The sequence below is a fragment of the Coturnix japonica genome, chromosome 2 (assembly GCF_054131305.1).
Source record: "Coturnix japonica strain WE chromosome 2, WE-NBRP24, whole genome shotgun sequence".
NCBI classification, from domain to species: Eukaryota; Metazoa; Chordata; class Aves; order Galliformes; family Phasianidae; genus Coturnix; species Coturnix japonica.
The window spans coordinates 124,769,170-124,792,011 of record NC_140664.1 but is presented as its reverse complement, the minus strand read 5'-3'; the positions used below and the strand labels follow the sequence as shown (position 1 = coordinate 124,792,011).

The 22,842-nt window shown below is 42.2% G+C and overlaps 1 protein-coding gene across 2 annotated transcripts; it reads left to right on the top strand.

Moving 5' to 3' along the window:
• The first annotated feature begins 1,461 nt into the window (after window positions 1–1,461).
• LOC107308986 (uncharacterized) lies at window positions 1,462–18,865 on the top strand. 2 transcript variants are annotated; one of them, XM_085538754.1, is made up of 5 exons: window positions 1,462–1,590; window positions 1,726–2,257; window positions 6,749–7,287; window positions 8,173–8,239; window positions 13,171–18,865. In XM_085538754.1, exons 2-5 carry the CDS (start codon window positions 1,738–1,740, stop codon window positions 14,688–14,690), a joined length of 2,646 nt encoding a protein of 881 aa, XP_085394880.1. In that variant the 5' UTR covers window positions 1,462–1,590; window positions 1,726–1,737; the 3' UTR covers window positions 14,691–18,865. The 2 variants fall into 2 exon arrangements, with proteins under 2 accessions (XP_085394880.1, XP_085394879.1); XM_085538753.1 differs by having other exon boundaries at window positions 1,492–1,617.
• The last annotated feature ends 3,977 nt before the right edge of the window (window positions 18,866–22,842 follow it).

The window sequence follows — 22,842 nt, the reverse complement described above, 5'->3', positions numbered from 1 at the left end:
GAGAATTCAGCTCATACATATTCCCTTTAATATAAAAGATGAAGCAAGGTCAGGAATGGATGTAGAACGGCCTAAATTACAGGATCCTGCTGGAGAAAAATGGGAACAGTTAAATTCTGTTCACATTATAGCCAAAAACAAAAAAGATCCCTCTGAAATTTCATTGTGAACTGGAAGCTGCTCTCCAGTACATCCCTGAGATACTTGAATAATGTACCTGAGGGCTCAGCCTGGTGCAATTGGGAAAAATCATTAAAAAGCAGGTCAAAAAGGGGCCTTGTGAGGTCAGTTAGCTTGTATTTCCATCTCAGGAAAGGACAGTTGTACATAGGTCACTCCCAATAGATGCCTGTTTTAAACAACTCTTTTGTTTCTATTCTTTTCTCAGGACACTCTCCTGCTGAGCATGTCCTGGAGGGACAGATCCTGAAGGTTTATCTCTGTTTATTGCATTGCCCTTCATTGTAGAGGTACTGGACACCATAGGAAAACTTGGTCAACCCAAGTGGTTGACCATGGATCCTACATCAGCTGAAGCTCCAGGCAGAGAGTCTAGAAAGTGCCAGGAGTTTCATGTAGATCTTGGTCTGGTGGGGCTTTCAGGTTTCCATGGGCAGGAGCCCTGCAACCTGATGGGCCACCAGCCTCACAGAAGTCAGCAGGGAGGTACCCTACCTCTGTGTGTCTGATAGCAAATACACTGTGTGAGAGCATTGCTAAGACAATGAGAGCAAGGTGACACGGGTGTGAGCCCATGGATGGAAGGACAGCAGAGGGTAATTCATAACTCATATTTCTTGTGATTTGTTTTCTGTCCATAATTATTGCATCTGTGCTGGCCACCTTCAAAACAATGAAATGCAGCACCCACAGTCAGTGCTGAAGCGGACACGTCCTTGGTGGTGTTATCCACTAGCAACATGTGGAAGAGATTAGGTAAGTGAGGCTGCTCCTGCTGCAGGGTTATCCACGCTCTGCAGCACATGAAAGGTACACTGCTGCCTCTTGCACCTCAGGGTGGGCACTGCTGGGAAGCAGCTAGGAAAGCTGCTTTATCTAGAGGCAATACACATCAGCACAGCTGCTGTGAAGTCAAAATCACTCCTTTGGCCTATGCTGCAGCGATAGCAGCATCAGAGAAAACAGGACCTGGTGGCTGCGGTGATCTTTGATGCAGTTTTCTGACGATCAAAGTGGGAAACAAGAGCCCTACACTCCCAGAAACTTTTCCCAGCTGCACAGAACTTGCTTATTGGCACCTGCGCTGTGCACGTACCTTATTCCTGTTCTTCTGGAGTCGTTCCTTATTATTTTTAACGCGTATCAAGTCGTTGGGACGAGTCCAACCTCCGAGCACCACTCTTCCATCCTGGGCGACCCCTCGGGTACAGCCGCAGCCCCGGGTCCTACCGGCTGTCGGGAGGGGCCGGAGAAGCGAAGGAGTTAAAGGGAGGCGCTTGGGAAATCTGATGCTAAACGAAGCCCCAGGAATGTTGCACATTGCCATTCCCCTGCAGTCCCCGCTGCGGGCAGCCGCACCGGCCCCGCCGAGGAGCTCAGCCCCGAGGCAGCACTCGCACCTTCCCTCAGGTTCGGCCGGGAGGGATGAGAAGGAAGGTGGGGGAAGAGATGTAATTTAACACGCGCACGAGACAGGACGGGGCGGGGGGGGTCCCACCACCGAGGGTGGCTCCCCTGACCGCTGCCGCCTCTCTTCTCTTGCAGGCGCGGCCGGAGATGCCGGGCAGACGGCTGTGGTGGGCGCGCTGCTGGCTCGGCGTCTGCCTCTCGCTGCTGGGCGCTGGGGGCGGCGGCGAGCCGTGCCGGGCTCCGTCCTGCGGCGGCGAGGCTCCCCCCGCTCCGTGCCGCGGAGCCCGCTGCGGCCCCAGGGCCGGTCGCCCCTCGCGCTCGTTCCCGCACACCGCCACGCCTCTCCGGCCGCCGCAGGGCAAAGCGCCGTTCTCCGGGCCGCCCCCCGCCGCCAGGGGGAGCGCCGCCGAGCCCTGCCCCGCCGGGGGCTGCGCCTCCAACGCCACCCGCCGCGACTGCCACGGCCTGGAGTGCCGCCTGCCGCCCCGACTGCGGCCCCGGCCCCGCGGCCACGGCTGCTCCGCCGCCTCCGAGGGCTGCCCCGAGCCCGCCCTGCTCCGCGCCGCCGACAGAGCCGCTCAGTTCGCGGGAGACGACTTCGCCTACGCCGGGCCCGAGCTGGGCGGCGGAGCCCTGGGGGTGCAGCTCACCTGCGACGTGAAGCCAGGTGCGGGGCGAAGGGGGGACGGGCGGGGAGGGAGGCGCTGGGGCTGCCCCGTTTCCGTCCCTCCGGGCTGTGACTCCGGGCAGCTCGGTTTGGAGGCAGAGCCGTGGCGCTGAGTGCGGAGCTCTGCTCTGTTGTATCACCTCTGTGGGTGCACACCTGCAGGGGCTCTGCAACAGGTGAAGTGTGGTAGAGTAGGGGATCTTCACGGTGCTGCTTCAAAGCAAGTGTCAGTTCTCGGATTGTCTTCGCAATTGTCGGCTCTGGATTTTGTTAGTTTGTAGCAGCACTGTCCGGAGCTTGAGTTGTGTGTACGTTGTGCACCCAGAGTGAATGAACCAGTGCTATTGGTGAGGAACTTGCTGCTGCTCACATGTGGTTGTGCTGTGATAGCCACCTGAAAACAGCAACAAATTGCAGAGCTCCTCTTACTGCCCAGTATTCAGAGCATTGTACTGCCCCTGTCAGCTTAGCATCCCTGTAGACATGTCCAGGGTTACACTCATGGGTCAGCGAAAGATGCGGTGTGATTGTCCAGGATGTGTGGATTTACCAATGTTAAAAGCATCAGCTGGGCTTTAATGAACACGGAGCAGTTTGTGTTTTTGCCTAATGCCTTGTCTGAGAGATATAAACTTTATGAGGAAGGATGATTTCACTTCAAAGCTAAGGGAAAACATGATGAACGGTTGAACTTTGTCACATCCTTGTGGCCAAGCTGAGTGTGGCTTCTGCAGACAAGAGCCTCAATTTGGGCATCTACTGAATGGAGTGATGCCTCCTCCAAAACATCCTCCGGAATTCAGTAATGCCAATCCCAAGGTGAGACTGTGAGATTTAACTCCCCTTCCTCCCCTCACCCCCCTTCTCCACCTTCACTGTGACAATATGTGACTTTGTCTTTGCTCCCAGATGTTCTGCAGAACCTCTGTGTGTCCCGTGACCAAGGGTGGGCAGAAAGCAGAGATGTCTCCATTTATTCTGCTTCTGTGCATTTTCTTTGTACCCTTATCACAATCGCCTTACCTTCCTTTTGCAAAAGGACCCAGGATATTTGCAGTTTCTTTGTGCTTACCAACATCCATATTTCCAAGTAATACAGATCCTGGCAAATAATAATGACAGCGTGGACAGAAGAGCGACACTTCTTGAATGGTGCTGAAGGCACATGTTGCATCTTCACTGAGAGTATCAGACACAGACTCTAAATATCCTCTTACTCCAGGACTGTCTTTAGAGACCCTAGATCAGTCATGGTACTTGCAGCTGCCATCATGAGATCTGTGCACCCATGATTTCCTAGGCCATAGAGCTGGGGTTAGGTACTGCTTCCTGACACAGGAAAGCACAGTACTGGAGAATAAAGCAAGTTGGAACAGTGAAGATGCTGGGGATTTCTGGGACTTGACACATATGCAGCGAAATCTTTCAACTTTATGCTCTTTGCTGTCATGGTGCCAGGTGAAGTCTTAGAAGAGCAAGAGTGTGGTTAGAAGTTTCCTTTAAAAAACCTATTGAGAATGGGTGATATTTCATGGGCAGTGGCTGAGAGGGATTTGTGCATTCTCCTTTTCACACCTCACTGATTGCAGCCATTCTCACTTGAGGCATTGATGATCGTCATGTGTGTTGGAGAGAAGAAGTGGACAGCACTGCCCACTAACCTATTTAATACTGCAGCAGCCATGGCTCTTTGTGTGATGATCTGGGCTGAACATTTCATTCTGTCTGGATTGGACAAAGGGCCTGTATGCATTTTGCCCATTCCAAACACTGAATGCAGTCCTTCACAAGACAGCTTTCTTTCTGAGAAGTAGAAGAAGAACAGCATGTTGGATTCATCAGCATTTAGCAGAAATCCCACGTGCTTGGCATCAGAAACAACAAAATGAGCCATGTTGACAGTCTTTGGTTTCCTTCAAGTCAGTGCACAGGCAAACATCCAGTATTCTACTCTGACTGCAACCTCTAACATTCACTGCATATACCTAAGACCTCTGAGACCTTCCTTTTGAACACAGAACAGCAGACTTCTTGAAACAGTGCAGAGAATATGTTTTTCAACTCTCATTTGCAGCTGAAGCATGGTTCTGCACAGAAATAATGCATGACCTGTGGAATACAGTAATGAAATGTGATAATCACACATGGAAGCATCTAACACATTTACCAGTGTCTGGGGAGAGCAGCTACTCAAACAGCATGTGATGATAATCTGGGGGCAAATGTCTTTTGCTTCTTTTCTTCCAAAGAGACTAGTGCCAAGACTGGAGGAGTTTGAGAGCTGATTTGCAGACTAGTATGTACACCTTTATGCAGATTCAATGCTGTTTCCCAGCAACTCCTTGACCGCATCTTACTCCAAATGAAGGGCTGGCATCCCAAATGAAGGAATGCACATGACCTGTTGCCATTGTTGTGTGTTTCTCTTCATGTTGATCGGTTGTCATTAAATTCTTCATTTTTCCCTCCTGAGCCATTTTCCTGTTGCTTTCTTCTGGACAGACTCCTCTGTGTACCCAAACACTTCCATCTGTGCAAAATAATTTGCAGATGCCATATTTAAATACATGCCAAACCTGGCACATGCTGTTGCATTCTTCTGTGCACTGAGAAGTGTCTGCAGCCCAGTGCCCATCTGCTGTGGTTATTAGGAGGGAGTGGCACCATCCTGGGTCCCATTAAAGATCTCACAGTCCTCCTTCTCTTCCTCACAGTAGGAGGACTGCCTTCTTTCAGTCTTCCTGCAGTAAGATTGTTCCTGAGGGAACATGCAGCACCCTCTCAGACTGATGTGACCTTTCCAAGGCATTCTCAGTAGGTGCTTTGTTTATACTGTGAATAGACTGTGGAAATGTGGAGCAGATACCTGCAAAACATTCCTTGCTATGGCTGTGTATGGTGTGTGTATGAAAGGTAATACTGCATCAGCAGCGGAAGGGCAGTTAACTGGGATTGCTGTTGTATACTAACATCCAAACATGTCCTGTGGCAGAATTCATCTTGAACGATTTAAGGCCAGTGTTCTAGAGACAAACCAGTCTGACATTCATTGAGGGTGTTACCTTTAGACAGTTAATGGAGAGAAATGGCTACATTTAGGGCATAATAACTTTTGAGCTATTTTGGACTTCAGAGCTTTTCTGACAAACAAGATTCCCCTTCCTCTTAATTGAATGTCGTTTATTTTCAGTAGAGTCTTCTCTTTTGTGCAAGAGCTTTGTTATCTCAGTATTGCTCTGGCACTGTGAATTGCCTATAGCTCCAACTAATGCAGTAAAGGGCCTCTCGTACTGATGTATAACAGTGTGGCTAAATTTAGTCCAATGCTATAAAATAAAAATGGAAATACAAGCAGTTGCAAAGGATTTCTTAGGTCTCATATTGTCACCCACCGAGCTTTAGACGTCTAGAAGGAGCAAAGGTGAATTGACTGACTGGAACACTGCCTTTGTAACAGAGTTCTGTAAGGCTGTTAGGGGAGAGATCACTGAAAGTTGGTCCATCACGTGAGTAGTTTCACTGTGGTCAGTACTTCAAATTATAGCTATTTTTGCTGCTAGCAGTCAGCCAGTTACTGGCTGAAGACAGTGCTCCTTAAGTATGTGCTCAAACATCAGCTCTGCATGATGTGTCTTACTGAACTGGGGCTTTTGTTAACACTGTGCATATGCTGTATTAGTTAATTTAATGCCAATGATGATACATTTTCTTCTGTTATGCGTACCTCTTATAATTAATCCTAGTGAGTTTTTTGCATTTTTTTTTTAATCTCTTTAGAGTAGTGAACTGATGATGACATAGCTTTGTAGGCCATGGTTTGTGTCTAGGTATATACTACATTAGCTCCAGGTGGTTCCTGAGTGGTGTCAATCATCTTCCAACAGTGTTTTTTGTTATTATTATTATTATTATTATTATTATTATTATTATTATTATTATTATTATTATTATTATTATTTATAAAAGACTTGGAATTGTTCCTATTTTTTTTTCAGTGAGTACATAATTTCACCTTTATCACCTTTGAGTTTCTTCTTCCCATTTTATTGCTGGTACTTAGTATCATAGACTCCTTTTACAGTTCTTTGTTATTGACCCTTATTTTTACTACTTTCAATAGCTCAGTGTACTCACAAAATTTTATCACTCTGTAGTGAAAATTGACCATTTGTTCCTTACTGTATTTGACATATACATAGGGATGATTCATCTGTTATTTACCCCCAGTGATGATTAATTTACCCTGAAGCACAGGAGCTGATTATGTCTTTTTTAGTATCTCCAACTATAAATGTTGTTGCCTATGAAAGAGAAGAGCTTGCAGTCCCATGGGGGAGCTACAGAGATAGTAAAGGGACTGGTTTTAAATCATGACTTGAATTTAAAGTGCCTTTTCATTAAACCCATTAAAATTGTTATACCTTTGAAGAGATAACACAGCAACCTGGAAAATAATTTATCTTGGAAAATAACCAGTTGTTTGTATTTCAGGAGAAAATGAAGTTCCATCTGAAGACGCTCTAATACTGCAGCTTCACCTTGCAAAAGGTCATGAGAAATTTACTGAAATGCTAAAAAGCCAGCAGCAGATCATTGTAGATTTACAGCAGAAACTTGCTGAACAGCAACATGTATTGGTTAGCCAGCAACGGGAGATTCTTGAACAGCAAAGAAAAATGTATGAGCAAATGGATCTGATCAAAGTGCAGTATGGCATGCTTTTTGACACAGTGAAACAAATGTCATTTCAGAGTTTGCAAGAAGATATTCAAAGTTATTTTGAAAGTCATCTTCAAGGACTTCAGAACCAGGTCAGGAATCATCTCCAGAAGTCGTACTCTGTGCATAAAGTAGAAGTGGATGCAAAAGTGATAAATGTAGGGGAATCTTTGCTGGACTGTGGTCTTTGTGAAAGTGATGAATTTTGCAATTTCCAAAAGACACCTTCACAGTGTGAAAAATGCACATTGTGTCCTGCTGGTTTTTTCCAAATGGCCGATTGCGCTGCAAACTCTGACCGGATTTGCCAGGTGAAAAATCATTCTGTATCTTTCACTTACTGTTTATGAAGTATTGTGTTGGACATACAGGGATGAGGTTCTGCAAATAACTATTCACAGAGCTGTCTATTTTGCCTAAAGTTTTCCCTGGGTTTTCTCATTGCTATTTGCTGCTGTAAATAGGGCACTAAGTAACATGTGCTGGATGTAAAGCTTTCCCAAGCCTAGCAGCTGCCAGGTCATTGATTCTGCACATCCTCGTAGAAAAGTATACCCTGAAATACACTTATGCATCATAAATTCATTTATTTAATGCCAGGCCAGTCTACATGAACTGCTGGATGCACTGGAAAAGTAGAGGAAAGCTTTATTACATAAAACTAATGGTCATGCTTTTGTTAATAAACTGGAAACCAAAGTTATCAGTTAAATGTAAAATCTAATTCTAGCTTAAAAACAACATATGAGGATATAAAATGTTTAACATTCACATTTATAATTGTTAAATACATTTTACTATACAAAACTGGAATGTAAGGAAGGTGCTTTTGTGGTCGCTTCCATTTAAAAATCCTAAGTTATATCAGGATACTTAAAACAGTGCCTTCTTTGCCAGAAGTTGCCTCCAGTTCTTAGCTTCTTGTGGTTGTCTAATTTTCTTTAATGTGAGTGTTTCAAGGCAAGTGTAGCCTTTTGTTCTTTCAGCTCTACCTACTGTATGGTGAGAGTAGAGCGTGTTGAGAGGGAAAGTTAATTTATCATTTCATTTTCCTTGGATGTTTTTCAGTTAGCACCTTCCTCCCAGACTAGATATCTTTAAGAGCCTTTCCTAATGTTAGAAAAGTTGTTGCAATGTCCTCAAGACCAATTGAGTGATGCATTAAAGTTTTTCAGTATGATTCTTGTAATTTACAGGACAGAGATGAATGCACTGAATCTCCTAGCATTTGTGGCGAGAGAATAAAATGCCTGAATACTCCAGGTAAGTTATACTCTCTGATAATTAAAGGATGAAGATAATTAGATCTTCAGGAACAGGTCAGAAGAATAGATAAAGGTTCAGGCCTGTACGCTTGTGAGTAACAGTATGTTCAGCTTGGTGGAATCAAAGGGGTTGAGAAACAGTCAGCTCTAGGTTGATAGCAGTTCTTGTGGACAGATAATAGGCCCTTTAGAACATAATATCCACTAGCACCTTTGGAGGGTCCCTTTTACCTTATTTTCTTGGGTGTTTGTATGCTTTGATTTTAATTTCCTCTTATAACCTGACCGTATTCTTGTTTATGCTGGTGCAAATGGAGTGAAAATCAAAGATTCCATTCCTAATGGAGAAAAATTGGTGTCATTTTCCTTCAGCTGCACTGAGGTACATATTGTTTTGATCTAATGAAGGTGCTTTTAGAGTCTTTCTTCATCAATCTTATTTTCCTTCAAGCAATAATATTGTCAAATATTGAGGAATGATCAACAGTTTTTATCATTTGTGAGTGTGGAGGAATTTTCAGTCATTTAAGATTGGATTTGAGTGGAATTGTAAACTTCACACTTAGCCTTCATTGCTTCTCATGGCAGTCAGACACAAAGAGCAAAATTAACAGATATACTGAGCAAAGTGTATCCAGGTACTAGGATAATTCCTGGTCAGCCAAAACAAAACCAACCAAAACATGAAAGAAACTGATCAAATAGAGCACTTCACCAATCACAACTTGTACTGAAGTACACTCAGTAAAGTAACCAAGGAAATACTTAATCAGCTTGTATGCTTTCCATCCTCTAGAGTCAGTCTTAACTAAAGAAGAGACAAGATGCTTCTTTGTAGCCAGCCTCACTGGTGAGCAATTAGGTGCAGGACAGCCTGGGGCACAACGTTTGAACTGAAGCATCTGAAAGGCTTGGTCTCTTCTTTAGTAGGAGGCTGGGTTTGATGCTATCGAGCTGGTAGTTTTGTGTAAGGAAACCTATAGGGACCCAGTCTGAGGAAAGGAGAACCACCAATGTGGGAGTCATTTGGTAGTGCTCTAGTTTGTGACACGGGAGAGGGAAGGCTGTAAGGAATTTATCCAGAGGGCTGTGTGGGATGACCCAGACCAAGCGTAGCTGTTTTCTGCTGCTGGAGGAGAAGTTTGGAGGAAAAAATACTACTGTGATAATGGTGGTTTGTCAGACCACAGTCAGTAGCAATGTGTTTGAAAGGAAAAGACTCTTCCTCTGATTCCTCTTTTCCCATTTCTAATGGTGGCTTATGAAGATGTGAGGACAATCTGTCTCCTATCACCCAGGCTAGGAATCACTGTTCTGTCAACATTTTCCCCATCATCTGTCATGGAAGAGGGAGTGCTGTTTGTATTTTTTGTTTGATAAGATTGCTACTTTGAGCTTGTCTGTTCATGATGGCTCATTATCTTACACAACTGCAATTAACTTGTCAGAAGGGCATCTGAAACTGGATGTTTGTTTTGGGTAATGTAGGGTAGGTGGGGATGTGATCTGATATACGAATTCCAGATGTTGTATGTGATTTCTTCAGCTGCACGCAAAGTTTGTTGGATCTGTAGCAACTCATGCTCCCAACTCAAGTGGGAAGGGAAAACATAGCAGCAAAAAACTGTACAACTAGGAGCCCCTCTTTCTTCACCCTGCCACTTTTCTGTGCATCATACCTCTTTCCCCTGCTGCCTTTCCTTGCTTTTATCTGGGATGGGAGTTGTTAGGTCATTTGAGGAAATGTTTGTCACCAAGGAGCTATCAAAGTGCTTGGTTTTCTCCTCACACAGTCCCAGGAGAGCAGTCAAACTGTTGTCCTTGAAGTGAATCTGCCAAGTGGAGATGGCCCAAAGCACTCTCTCCAGGACACCGTGCAAACTAAAGGGGAGTCTATAGGACTTACTATGTGGGGAGAGGATTTAGAGATTGCATGAGATCTGTTATGGAGGGTAATAGATGAGTATGAGAATATAGAAAAACTGTTATGAGTATTTAGAGGAAAGTAAGGAGGCATAATTCAGGCTGGATTAACAGGCAAGCAGTATAAGAGGTCTGTGGACCATCAACTGTATCCAGACCTCATGCTTTGGTGAACATGTGTGTTCAGATGCCAGTGACTGAAGGAGATCAGACAGTTTAGGACCAGTCACTGGAGAGTCCCATATGGTGTGTACATATTGCACTACCGGTCTTCAGTGCCATGCAGCTAGAGAGAACAGGCCTGAGCCATCTGTGCTGTACATGTTTGTGTGAGCATTGCATGTGCTTTTTAAGGTTTTCTGTCAGTGTTCATCCATGTGGCTGGCTGTGTTCTGTGCATAAGGCTGCCAGGCATACAAGATCAGCCTGACTGCATGTGAGGGCACAAAACTGGGACAACTTCATATCTGTGAATTCACAAAACAACTTTAATGCAGCTGGGCTGCTCACAATAAAATCAGGTGCAGCAGTGTCCAGAGCAGGGGCCTGGAAGAGGTGGGAGAGATTGTCAGAAATATGGTAGAGAGAAATAGGAAGCAGTCACAGCATGCTGCTGTGCTGGCCTTCTGATGTTTGGCTGCTGTTTGCTCCTTGACCTTTTCAGGTCTGCAGAGGTTAGAATGCTGCTGCTGCTGCTGTGTCCACAGTAGGAGGCAGTTAATGTGCTGCTTTGATGTCACCTATTTCAAGTACATGAAGGGGTAGCACCTGTTGCAGATAGATAGAACTGGTTAAAAACTAGACAGCATAATAAGAGTAGTCACCACATCTATTTGTAAAGCTTGATATTTATAAAAAAACTTAAATGTAAATAAAAATGTAAATAAAAAAGAAGCAAATAGCACAAACAAGTATGTCTAAGCACTTCTGCAGATCATCTCTGCTGTATGAAATGGTTCTATTTGTGTATTCAGTATCAGCTCATCCTGCATGTTTCAGTGGTGTGGGAGCTGTTGATCTGGGAAGCAGGACTGGTTAGGTAGTTTCATGGCAGCTATTACCATGGTGAAAAATGGTTTGTTTTCAAAAGGAAAGCTTTCCAGGGACCTTCTGTGTTCCCTATAGAATACTCGTAGTTGAAAAAATGTGATCTTATTTATTTGGCTTTTGCTTCTTGTAAAAAAAGCCAAATGGTTTTCAGGTGAATAAAATTTTAAGTTTCATTTGGCTTTTTTCAAATGGAAAAATATTACTTTTATACACCGAGCTCTTCTGAGGAAAACCTACTTAATCTCTAAAGGAATGTCCTCACATCCTACATTATATGGTCCTACATAACACTATGTGTTAGTGAAGAATCAAGTGAATGAAACATGGATAGACAAAAAGAGGTGTGAGGGTGAATATATGAAGCCTGTATAAATGAATACTGTGAGAGTCCCAGCCAAATAATATTGTGTCAGAAGTGAATTTTAGCCAATATTTTGGCTTCCCTCATGTGCCAGGTGCACATATACTATTCTGGTATGTAGTTCATAATATGTGAGCATGCTTTTCTGCCTGTGACAGCAGTCTATGTTGCTGGCTCTGTCCTGTGTTGAGCAGTGGAGAAAACTGGCTTGCTGGGGTCCATGTCAAATGCTTATAGTCCCAGTCTTGGAGGTGATCTCTGCCTAGATACAGCAACTTTCTAAAGAGTAAAGCAAATGTATGCATCCAAGAAACACCTGTGAAGAAAATAACACAGTGGATAATAAAGGATACTTAAGAGGAGCTGTAGGAAAGGTGATTATTGGGTTTGATTAGGTGTGGTCAAAATGCTGAAATTAGTGCATCGGCACATAAACTCTGAGGCGCAAACTGCAAGTGGTTATTCTTTTGGTTGTCTCAAATTAAGTGCATTGATTTAGATCCTGAGGGCTCTGTGCACAAAGGTGCTGGGCACCAGCTGCTCCAGCTGGAGGCAACAGCAGATGGCAGTGCTCTTGGAAAACTGACAGAAAATTACAGGCTGTTTTTAAAACCTGCTCTGTGAGTGTGCATTCTTTGATCCACTGAGGTCACAGTGTGCCATCCAACAGCACAAAATTACCTTCTTTCAAATTAAGTAATTCCGAATGGCATCTCTGGATATTTTCTGTGGTGTTTTTTTCATCTGATTATTTTAGGCTATCAAGACCATTGCTATCCCATGTCTCACAGCAGTGTTTTTCTTCATTTCGAATGTGCAAACTCTGCATAATGATTTTAAGCCATATGTTTAGCATTTTGTTTTTCCTACTTGTCTCTGGAAGGATCATTAAAACCAGTACACAGAATGCCTGAGGTCTGTGTCCCTCAGACTGAAAAGCACTGCTTTAGCAATCACAGCTACATCAGCGCTGCCCATAACATGCATGGGCAGCAGTGGACATTTTTTGTGTAGAGGAACTCTACCTTAGTTGAAAATATCTTCACTGCTTAGTGCTATACCTTTTATTTATAAAAAAGTGTCTTTGGAGCAACGTCACATCTGACCTGTTACAGATTTTGTTTAGAATTTCCCCTGTTCAGCCCCTTTTCTCTCCTTGCTCCTTCCACTCTAAACCACTGAATTCAGCTTGGACAAGTTCCCCTCTGTTTTATAGCAAGGATCCTTTAGTAGTGCAAAGCGATCTAACATAGAAGCACGTATTGGTTTGTGTTGGAAGAGTCCTTGAAAATCATTGAGTCCCAATCCCTGGATATTGGCATAGATAACTTCCACCAGATCCAGCTGCCCAGAGCTTTGAACACCACCACAAATGGGGAATCCACAGTTTCTCTGGGCAGGAAAAGACAGTACCTCACCACACTCCAAGTAAAGATTTACTTCCTGGCTGTCTTCGATTCATCAGGGCTGTCTTCTGTTTTCTCTCATAATTAGATAACTTATCAAACATACGTGATATGTATGTAGATCTGTAGAGTTCTTACATTTAATGTTTTAAGAATTTAACAATAAAATTGCCCTATTTCTGTGAACAGGTGGCTTCCGATGCCTTGGAATAGCTGAGAAAGATGCAGCTCTGGGATTGTGTGGAGAAGAGTATTTCTTTAATAAGGAAATGCAAGAATGCCAAGCGTGTTTGAAATGTGAAGATGGAATGGTGGCCATGCCTTGTTCCACTGTCAGTGACACGGTTTGTTCAGCAACCAGCGAAAGCAAGCTATCAGAATCCTGGGCTGCAAACATCATTTTACCAAACGTGAAGTCTGGCATCTCTCAGGTCTACTCTGGCTTGAACTTGAAGATAAGGGAAAAGCTTCACTGTGACATCCTGTCCATCGAAGATCACAGCCTGATATTCAGGCAACACGGTTTGTTGTGGACTGACCTAAATTTTGCAGTAAAACACAACTGCAGGAATTTTTTGCAACTTTCCTTAAAGCTAAATGGCACCGAGGAAGGCTATGAGCTGAGTGGTGTTCGCATTGAACAGCCAGAAGGAAAATACTTCCAGAGCACCAGTTTAAGCAGCGCTGCTGAGGTGGAGCCCAGCCAAACTCTTTCTGTGTTTTTGAGGAGCCCAAACCAATTCTGCAATCAAAGTAAAGACTTACATATTTACGATCTTAATAGCCCACTTAGTCTGTTCTGGTTGTCTCATGACACGGGTGCTGTAGCAATCAGTGCACACATGTCAACAGCAATGCATTACCAAACCAACTATCGACCTACATTTAAAATAGTTTCTGTTTCCGACCCTTACATGCTAAGTTTATCTCATGATGGCAGAGCTATAAAATTCACTGAAACAGGCGTTGTCAAATTTGTGTTGCACCAAGCATTGTATTCTATGGGTCACACTTGTGTTCGGGAGGGTTTCTCTTTAATTTCTTATATAAATAGGAACGGTACCAACAGAGAATTAATGAATGTATTTAAATCTGGGGTAAATTACAGAGATACATCAATATCTGCTTCTGGGGCCACAAAAGTTGCTGCTGGAGATCTGATTAGCTTTGAGATACTCTCTCCCGCACAATGTAGTGTTCGGTATTTTGGAGATAGTTCTGGGATTAGTATGTTTAGCCTTATCTGGATACCTTCAGCAGTTTCTAGTGCCATATCAGCCACAGTTTCTGTTACAGGCCTGCCTACTGGAGCTGTGAGAAACAAATTACTGGATTTCACCCAGATCTCATCCAATGAGAAACAGATACAGCTGGTTTCATCTGGCCAGCTTGCTCAGAAGTACTTCATTTTTACAGAAAAGGGAGTTGCCAGTCTTGCATTTAACTTAAAGCTAATCCATTCATGCAGTATGCTCAAAGTGACTCTCAACCAGTTGACCATGGATCACATGCAACCCACCATAATTGCTCAGCAGATTGGAGGGCAGATGCCAGAGGGAAGCATATGGACCAGTGTGGCCCTTCGTGCATCTTTTGAAGTACATAATGGAACACTGATATCAGTTTCTCTTGACTGCGTACGTGGAAGGATCAATCAGATCACTCGTGAACATGGAACCAGTGTATCTATTTTATGGATTTCATCTTAATTTCTGTACAGTAAAGATAGCACAGAACTGGGGTTTAAATTGGATGTGGATTCTACTCTGATTCTTTGTCTGCATTTGACACCTTGCAGTGTGTCAACATGAACATATTGTCCCACTAAAGAGCTCTCAAATTTAGGAATATTTAAATATAATCTTAATTACATGATCAGTATTTAAAGAAAAGAGAGCTTTCAGAGTTCCAAGATAGTACTTCTGTTAACATCTTCAGGCAAGGGATCTATGGCTTCAACTCAAAACTATTTTTTACAGTGGAGTCTCTTAAAACCAATTATTTCTGGACCATAGAAAATTGCAGGTGAGAGTAAATACATAACTTTTGGTACTGGAACTGAAAGCAGCGTGGCCAAGTAATGGAAGTCTGTTTTCACTTTCCTCTGCCAACAAGACTAAGTGCACTCGGTGGCAAATTTGTTTACATCTTATAAAGTGTTCTGCTTAATCTTTAAGTGCCTTAAGCGTGCCTCAAAGTAGAAATGGTAATATGATAACATTGAATTATACTTGCACAATATCGTAAAAGTGGACCTGGATCAAAAATAGAACATTGTTTTTACAAAACATAATCACTGTTCACATCATGAATATTGTAACTAATGATCTTTCTAAGTTAATTTTGAAGTAATCTGCTTTTGAGTAATTTGGGAAGACTCGTTCCCATTTTAAGTTGTAGCGAGTGAATGGTTGCATGATGAGAAAGAAGGAGGTATTAGAAACATGTCTTGAAAGTCAAGCTTTAAAAGGAAACAGAGTTTTATTCAGTTTCTTACCAATTATGAATTCTTTTTATGACCAAAAAGGGATACCATTCACATGCATGCTTATTTTGCTGAACTGGTGCTTAATTTTAGAAGTTCTATTTTGTTAAATTGCTCAGTTAATTCTAAAATGAAATTATGTATTCAATGACACTGATTATTGTCTTCTTCCAACTCTTCCATCAAACTGGTCTTTCTGATTTGTGTTTCTCTCCTTTCTTCTCCTGAAGCATCACTGCTGCTTCACTCTGTTGTTAGTTAGGAACGAATATGACTCTGTCATGTAGCTCAAATCCTTCCAGCCATCCTTCACCAGCCCTGCTGAAGAGCAGGTGTGTATGTATGTCACGTATGTAAGAGGAGCATTATTAAGACAGCTGCAGACTGTCTACCATCAACCTATTTGAAAGTGAGACTAGTATACATGATATGACTTTACTGTGGGTGTCTGCCTGAGCACATGCATCTCAAATGCATGCACTTTCCTGTGCTCTTCACGTGTTCTGGGGATTGTTATCATTTTTATTATTATTATTATTTTTTTTTTTTTTGTAAAAGCTAGAACCCAAATACAAGAGTTCTATCTGGTGCTTCCATTTTTACTTGTAATTTTCTAATTGTGTCATTAACACTTGTGGTTATCTTTCCCTCATCCTTTTTTCTTCAGGTTTGAACACAGAGATTTGCAGGCTTTGGAGAGATTGTTCTCCTGCACCAAACAGAATGCTAGTATTTCTTGTTTCAGTTCTTTGGTTTGAGCAACCCATTGCAATATACCTCACTGGATGCTGTGTTGAGGCCAACACAACCACAGTAAGTTCAGTTCTGGTGTCATATCTTCTCTAACAGACTCACCTCTACAAAGAGGTGGTTTTGTGAGGAGGGTGTCAAAGGCCTTCTTCCTCTCAGAAGCAGTCAGCTCACTGCTGTATCAGGATGTCTGTGCTGCAAGAGAAGCTCTGCAGAGAGCAGACCTGGATATTTCTTGTAGTGAAACTGCAGGGAAGACAATGTTGGAGAAGGCTTGAAGCAAGATGCTTGTGTTTTTATTTGACGAAAAGTCAAGAAAATAATTTTCTCACGGGCATAACCCCTTATTTTTCTTGTCTGCTTTACCATATGCAGTTGTTTTAGAGGCTGTCACCCTCATTAAAATGATAGCTTAAGAGTCATTCTGGATTTAAACCTGTGTAGCAGATAATCGGAATCTAATGTAAGATCTGCACTTTACTAAAGATGTAATCTAATACATCTTTAGTAAAGTGCAGATCTTACTTGAACATAATAAGCATTTGCCCTTATGTAGCATATAGCACATCTAACAGCATGATTTGTATGTGTATATTTTACTTGAGCGAGTTTGTATTACCAGTGGAATTGCTTGAATACGGAGAAGACTAATGCTTCAATCCTGCGTTGTGCACACAGTGATGGCACTTCCATTTAAATGCGCCATTATTAAAGGATACAGAAACTACCAGGGAGCTACAAGTGAGCATTATTACAGCTAAGGGAGATTGCAGAGTATGAAATCATAAATACAGTATATCTTTTCTGAAGATTCTTTGGGTAGTGCCCATAATTGCCCTCAAATTAATTTCTGCATGGGGCAGAAATACAGTATTTTGCAACCATCTGGTAATGGTAATGATTTCATATAGTTTTGCTACTGTGATTGAGTATTTGCACAATGAAAAAAAAAATATAGATTTCTTCTAAATACCAGCTATTAACTGCAACTTACAGCAAGCTTAGCCTTATTCCAGTCAAGAAAGACTCATCATTTCAGCCTGTTTTCATTGCTATCTTTAAAAAAAAAATGGCCAAAATTAAGAGTTCAGTCCACTTAGTTACAGTAATGTGAATTTGGAATGTGTTGGAGTTAGTGTGGATTTATGGTAGTCTAACTAACAGCACAGTATATAGCCTTTGCCTCTATGAAAATGATATATATTACCTCATTCCATGCAATGTTAATTGGTGCACTACAGTCCTGCATAAGATAAAATTCAAAAGCAATCAAACTATGTACAATGAATGCTAATTTTATGGCACTTATCCCATTTGCTGTAATTAATTGCATGCTTTATTCTGGACAGATATAACCTAACAATTATATTTACAGCATAGAAACTTTTTTATTTCAAGTTTTCATGTGGTTTATTTCTTTAAGTAGCATAATATAATGCTGTGAAGTACAGCACTCATTTTTTTTTTTTTTTCTTTTGTATCTTTTGATACCGCATTCATGGATACTCTTAAAAACTTGGGAAGCTGTCTCCAACCTTTGCTTCCAGTGGCTGTTTCTAATGGGGATGCTCCTAAAGTCTTGTAGAGTAAGTGCAAGTACAGAGGCTAGCAAAGTCTGTACAGAAAGAGTTGAAGTTAATACGCCTGTATCGGTCACTCCAAAAGTAATGCCTCCTATTTATTTCCATGGAAGCAACTGATACAAAGAGCACAATAACACTGTTTGATAGAACAAATTCTAAGCTACAAAACATTTACCTTTAAACACTGTCACCATTCTTAGCTACATGTTTTGCCAGTGATGAACAAGAGCCTGCATGCTGTGCTTGTCAAAATCTGCACCAGTGGAGGTGACCCACTGTCACCACTGCTGAAACACACCACCCACACCCTCACCATGCCCACAGCCACTCCTTGGGCTCCATAAATGTTCAGCAGGTCAATGAATGTCAGTAGATGCAATTTGTTCCACATGGAGGTATGCAACGACACACCTTTGCTTCATCTGTGCTTCCATGTCAGACACCATTCTGTCAGACTGCCCCTCTGCTTCCGTCTGTCATGGCAAAAAATAACGGGATGTAGGTGGGAAGGTTCAACCTCTACTGCCATACCACCAACACCCACCTCTGAGAGTGTGGGTCAAGATAATAAGATAGGAAACATTACTTTCAAAGCAGCTTTCATAGAAAGGTGGATGTTTCACTTATGCAGGTAATAGGAAATGTTGCGGAAAATGTGACAATTACAGGAGGAAGATAATGTTGACTGTGTAGTGCTGCTCACTTAAGAGGAAAATGGATCTGCCTTACAAAAGCCTGCATCACTTAATATGAAGCATTTAGCAGTTTGAGAGAGCTTACCTAAATATATTTTATTAAATATAAACTTCTGTGATTTTTGAAGTCAAAAATTGGGTAGAATGCATTGACTACTTTAATTTAATATTTTGGATTGTTCCCTTTGTCCTGTGGTCTGTGCAGCTTGCAGTACACAGTGAAAAAGACACTAGTTTCAAGTGGTGCTTTCTGATAAAATTTCCTTCTTTGAAATATTACCTTGTGTTAAAAATACCGTTTAGACATTTCTGTTAATATTATATTGTAATATGTTTTAAGAGAACTTTGCTGAAATAAATACACCATTGCAGTTTTTGTCACAGCCTCTTTTGGAGATAGATTCCTACATTACCTGAGTTAGTGACCTGAGCTTGTTGAAGTGACGTTAAACAAGAAAGTGAAAGTGGGGTGGTGGAATGGAGATAGGAGGCATGAAAAATGGGAGAAAGAAGGAACAAACTCTGGCGTTCATTTGACTGAATGCAAAAGACTTCAAATTGGATTTAACTAGAACAGTATGAAAGAAATACTTGCTTTCTCAACCAGTTGTAATTGAAAATGTGTTCAGCCAAAAATGGATTCAGTCACATGTGGCTTCGTTTCTGTCTCTTCAACACAGGACCTGCCACCTACAAACTTCTGTAAGCCTCAGCAACTGATATTACACTGAATACACTCATGTGTTTTGCTGAGTTGGCACATTAAGTACTGTAACTGGGTAATTACACAACAACTTATGTTATGAAACCTTTGGAAATATTTGTGGGTTTTGGCATGAAAGCTCATTATTACCTTCTAAGTATGTTTGCAATCGGAACTGCTTCTCATTAGATAAATGAGCCTTCTCTGAGCTTCACGTTATTATCCCTTGACTGCTAACGGTACCTAATGCTGATCATTTCAGTCTCCTTTGAGTATTTCTCTGTTATACTGCAGCCAATAATGCAGGCCTACTAAGTGGCTTCAGGACCTCTGTACATATGGGATGTCAACAGAACGTTTTCCTGAGTTGTTTCATTGTTTTGTATCAAAGATTAAATTAGTTCAGGAGTCCATGTGATAGATATGGGCTTTCAGTGCAAATGTGACCCTATGAGTGATTTAGACTGGTTTTCACATCTGAGTTGCATGACTGCAGCCTTCTATTGCTGAGAATAAAAGAGTTCTGAAACTACTCAGATTAAATGCAGGTGTCTTCAGTAAAGAGTTGGAGATGCTTTGCATCAAACTGAAATAGAAGCCACTCACTCAGAAGGTCAAAAAAGTAAAAGGATTTAGTATATATTGTAAAATACTCTGTTTGTTGAAGGAGAAGTACATTTGTTGGTTTTATTAGTAGAGGAGAATAAATGCTTGTGCCTTATGCCAAGTAGGTAAGATAAATTGCTCGAGATGCCTTTATGGCTGAACGTGCTCTGTGCTTCACATTTCTCGAGCACAAGCCTGCATTTGTTTAAGCCTTTGCTCCAAATACCGCTATCATATCAATGACTAAACACAGATTAAAACCTCTCCAAGGATATTTTCCCTTTTCATGTTCAAGGCCCAGACAAACAGTATATTTCAAATGCATCTGATCTGTCCTCCAAAACCAGCGCCCAATATGTAGTACTTCCCAGAGACACGAGCCCCAGGATTCAGGCTGAGGCAGCAATTGTTCCAGGGTGCCCCAGGCTGCTCAAACTTTCCCTCACCTTTTGATTCTGCCAGAGTTGAGCAACAGAGAAATAACCCAGTGCCCAAAGTAAACTGGGCAAAAGTCATATGCATAATTTTAGATTATCTATCAACATCTAAAACCCTGCTCCTAAGAGCAATAACTTTTTTTAATGAAGATGACATTTGTTAAAGTAAATGTGAGAGCCAGTCCGGAGCCTACAATGTGTCTGCTGCACTGACAAAGAAGCACTCATATCTTTCTATAGCTTGGAGTAACATCCAGAGCAGACTCCAGCTCACTGTTCACATACACAGTATATTGCAGTAGAGGTTTCCATGTTGTCATTTCCCACTTCTGGAAATACAGAAATTCACTAAGAGATCTCCTTGGTTCCTTTCAGACCTAGAAACAACTTGTTTCAATAACAGTGCTCTTCAGTGTTTCACAACTTCTCACCATTTCTCACTTTAAGACTGTTGATACGTGGACATCCTTGAAAGCATCTTCCAGCTTTGTGTGCACAAGCACCTGAGAACTGGCTCATAGCCGAGGAAAAGTTGATAGCACACTGTTCTTTACCTTCTCAGTTGCTCCAAAAGCCAACTATACAGAGATCTGCTTTCACACAGTCTTCATGGCAACTGATTTCCAGAGGCCAAACCACAAAGTGCTGTGTTTACTTTGCAGTAAGATTTTGATAAATACTTACAGTTTCATAGCTGTCTTCGTTTGAAAATCTAATTCAAAATGTATGTTCTTTAAGTTCAGCACAACTAGATCATTAAATGCTTCAGCTGGTTTAATTATAACTATATGGACAATACTACAAGTGCCACAATACTGATGCAGATAATTTGAATACTAAGAACTACAAAGTGTTTCAGATTTTGGAACACGCTTTTGAGGAAATGGGCAACGTTTTGTTCGAAGCACAAACAGATTTTAAAACAAGCTAATTTGGTGAGGACTGTTATGAAGATGCCTTTTCTTCTAACCCTACCTTTTTGGGGATTATAACAGCTATGTAATAAAGAAGAGCTTAAGGTTTTTTTGAAGTTATGCCAGAAACCATTTTATTTCTAGTTGCTTTTAAGGCCACAAAAATGCACAAGTGCATTAAACTTTTTCTCTGCCATCCTACTTTTTTCCACACGGCTCATCTGGCCAAAGTCTGGCAATGTTATGAAGCTCTGAAATAGATTTATTAACAGCAGGATTTTTACTGGAAAAAAATAAATACAACAAACCTTGGTACCACTCTGACACTGGTTAGATGGCTATTTCATGTGAAATTGTCACTTCAAGCACATTTTATGTTATCACAGAATCATAAAATGGTTTGGGTTGGAAGGAACCATACAGATCATCCAATTTCATCCCCCCCGTAATGACAGAATGACTGGCATGATGGAAAGATGTTACAAAGGAAGATATAATGGCCTTTCACTGAGATACCTCCAACAATCTAGGTTTACAGAAGAAACTCCACAGGGAAGGGATCTCCAGGGAGAAATCTTCCCACAGAAGCAGTCACCCCTTAAATGAGGTCTAAGAGAGGTGGAGCCAGGCTCCACCCTTTCCAGTCACACAGTTGAATTGCCTTCACCTGTGCTCCCAGGGCTGACCAGGTCTTTGCTCCAGGTGCTCAGCCAGTGCTTCAGGGTGTGATTCAGTAGTTCCCATACACCCCTGCCCTGGCAGTGCTGCTACCCAGCATCTCAGGCTGCCCAGGTCCTCATCCAATCCCAGGATGGGGTATCTAAAACTTTTGTATCTTTCTGGTGCTGTGTGTCCCAGGCCTGGATGCAGTAGAGATGTACAGGCACTTCAGCTGGGCTATCAATCGCATTACTTTCTTAGAGTAGTCCTCTCAAATTTCTCTAGAAGAAATCTGAGGTTTTCCTCTTCTCCATCAGTGTGTATCCCCCAGTTATTGAGACCTTTTGCCTCTTCAGGTTTTGATGCAGGTCCTTGACTGGAACGTCTTGGACCCAGGTATGAAAGTCCTCCACATTTTTTTTTCTCTCCAATCTGTTCACAATGGATGCAGCTCATGGATGCAGTGAGGGCAGCAGGCAAGCAGGCTGGGCCAGTGAAGCCCTTGTTGGAGCTCAAGGGTTGGCACAAGAGAGGCCCTGTGGCCTGACCCTACACCCCACAGCCACAGTGGGGTCTTATCATCCCTCTCGAAATGCTGAGTTCTAAGTGTGTAGAAGCTGTTTGCTTGTTGTAACATTTTTGTTGTTAATTGCTTCTCTCCTATGGGTAAGTAATGCTTTGCTTGGAAGGTTGCCTGTGTTCACTGTTGTGTCTAACAGCAAGTTAAGGGAAATTGGTTCCAGGAGCTCAGCCTGGTCTGAATGTCTGAAAAACCACCTGGAAATGGAAGACTCAATAGCATGAATATCTTCCTGAAGAGGGCTGAGTTTTCAGAAGTCACTAGGGCACGGGACATTTGAAAACGGGGAGACTTAGGCTGCAACATATACCATCAGTTTTTGTGCTCCAGTAATGTGATCCTGTACTGTAGCTCAGCTTTCAGCAGTTACCATTCTCATGGTCATGGGTGTCCTGCACAGCATCTGACATGAACCCAAAGTCAGCAACTGTAGCTCTGTCCTTGTGTA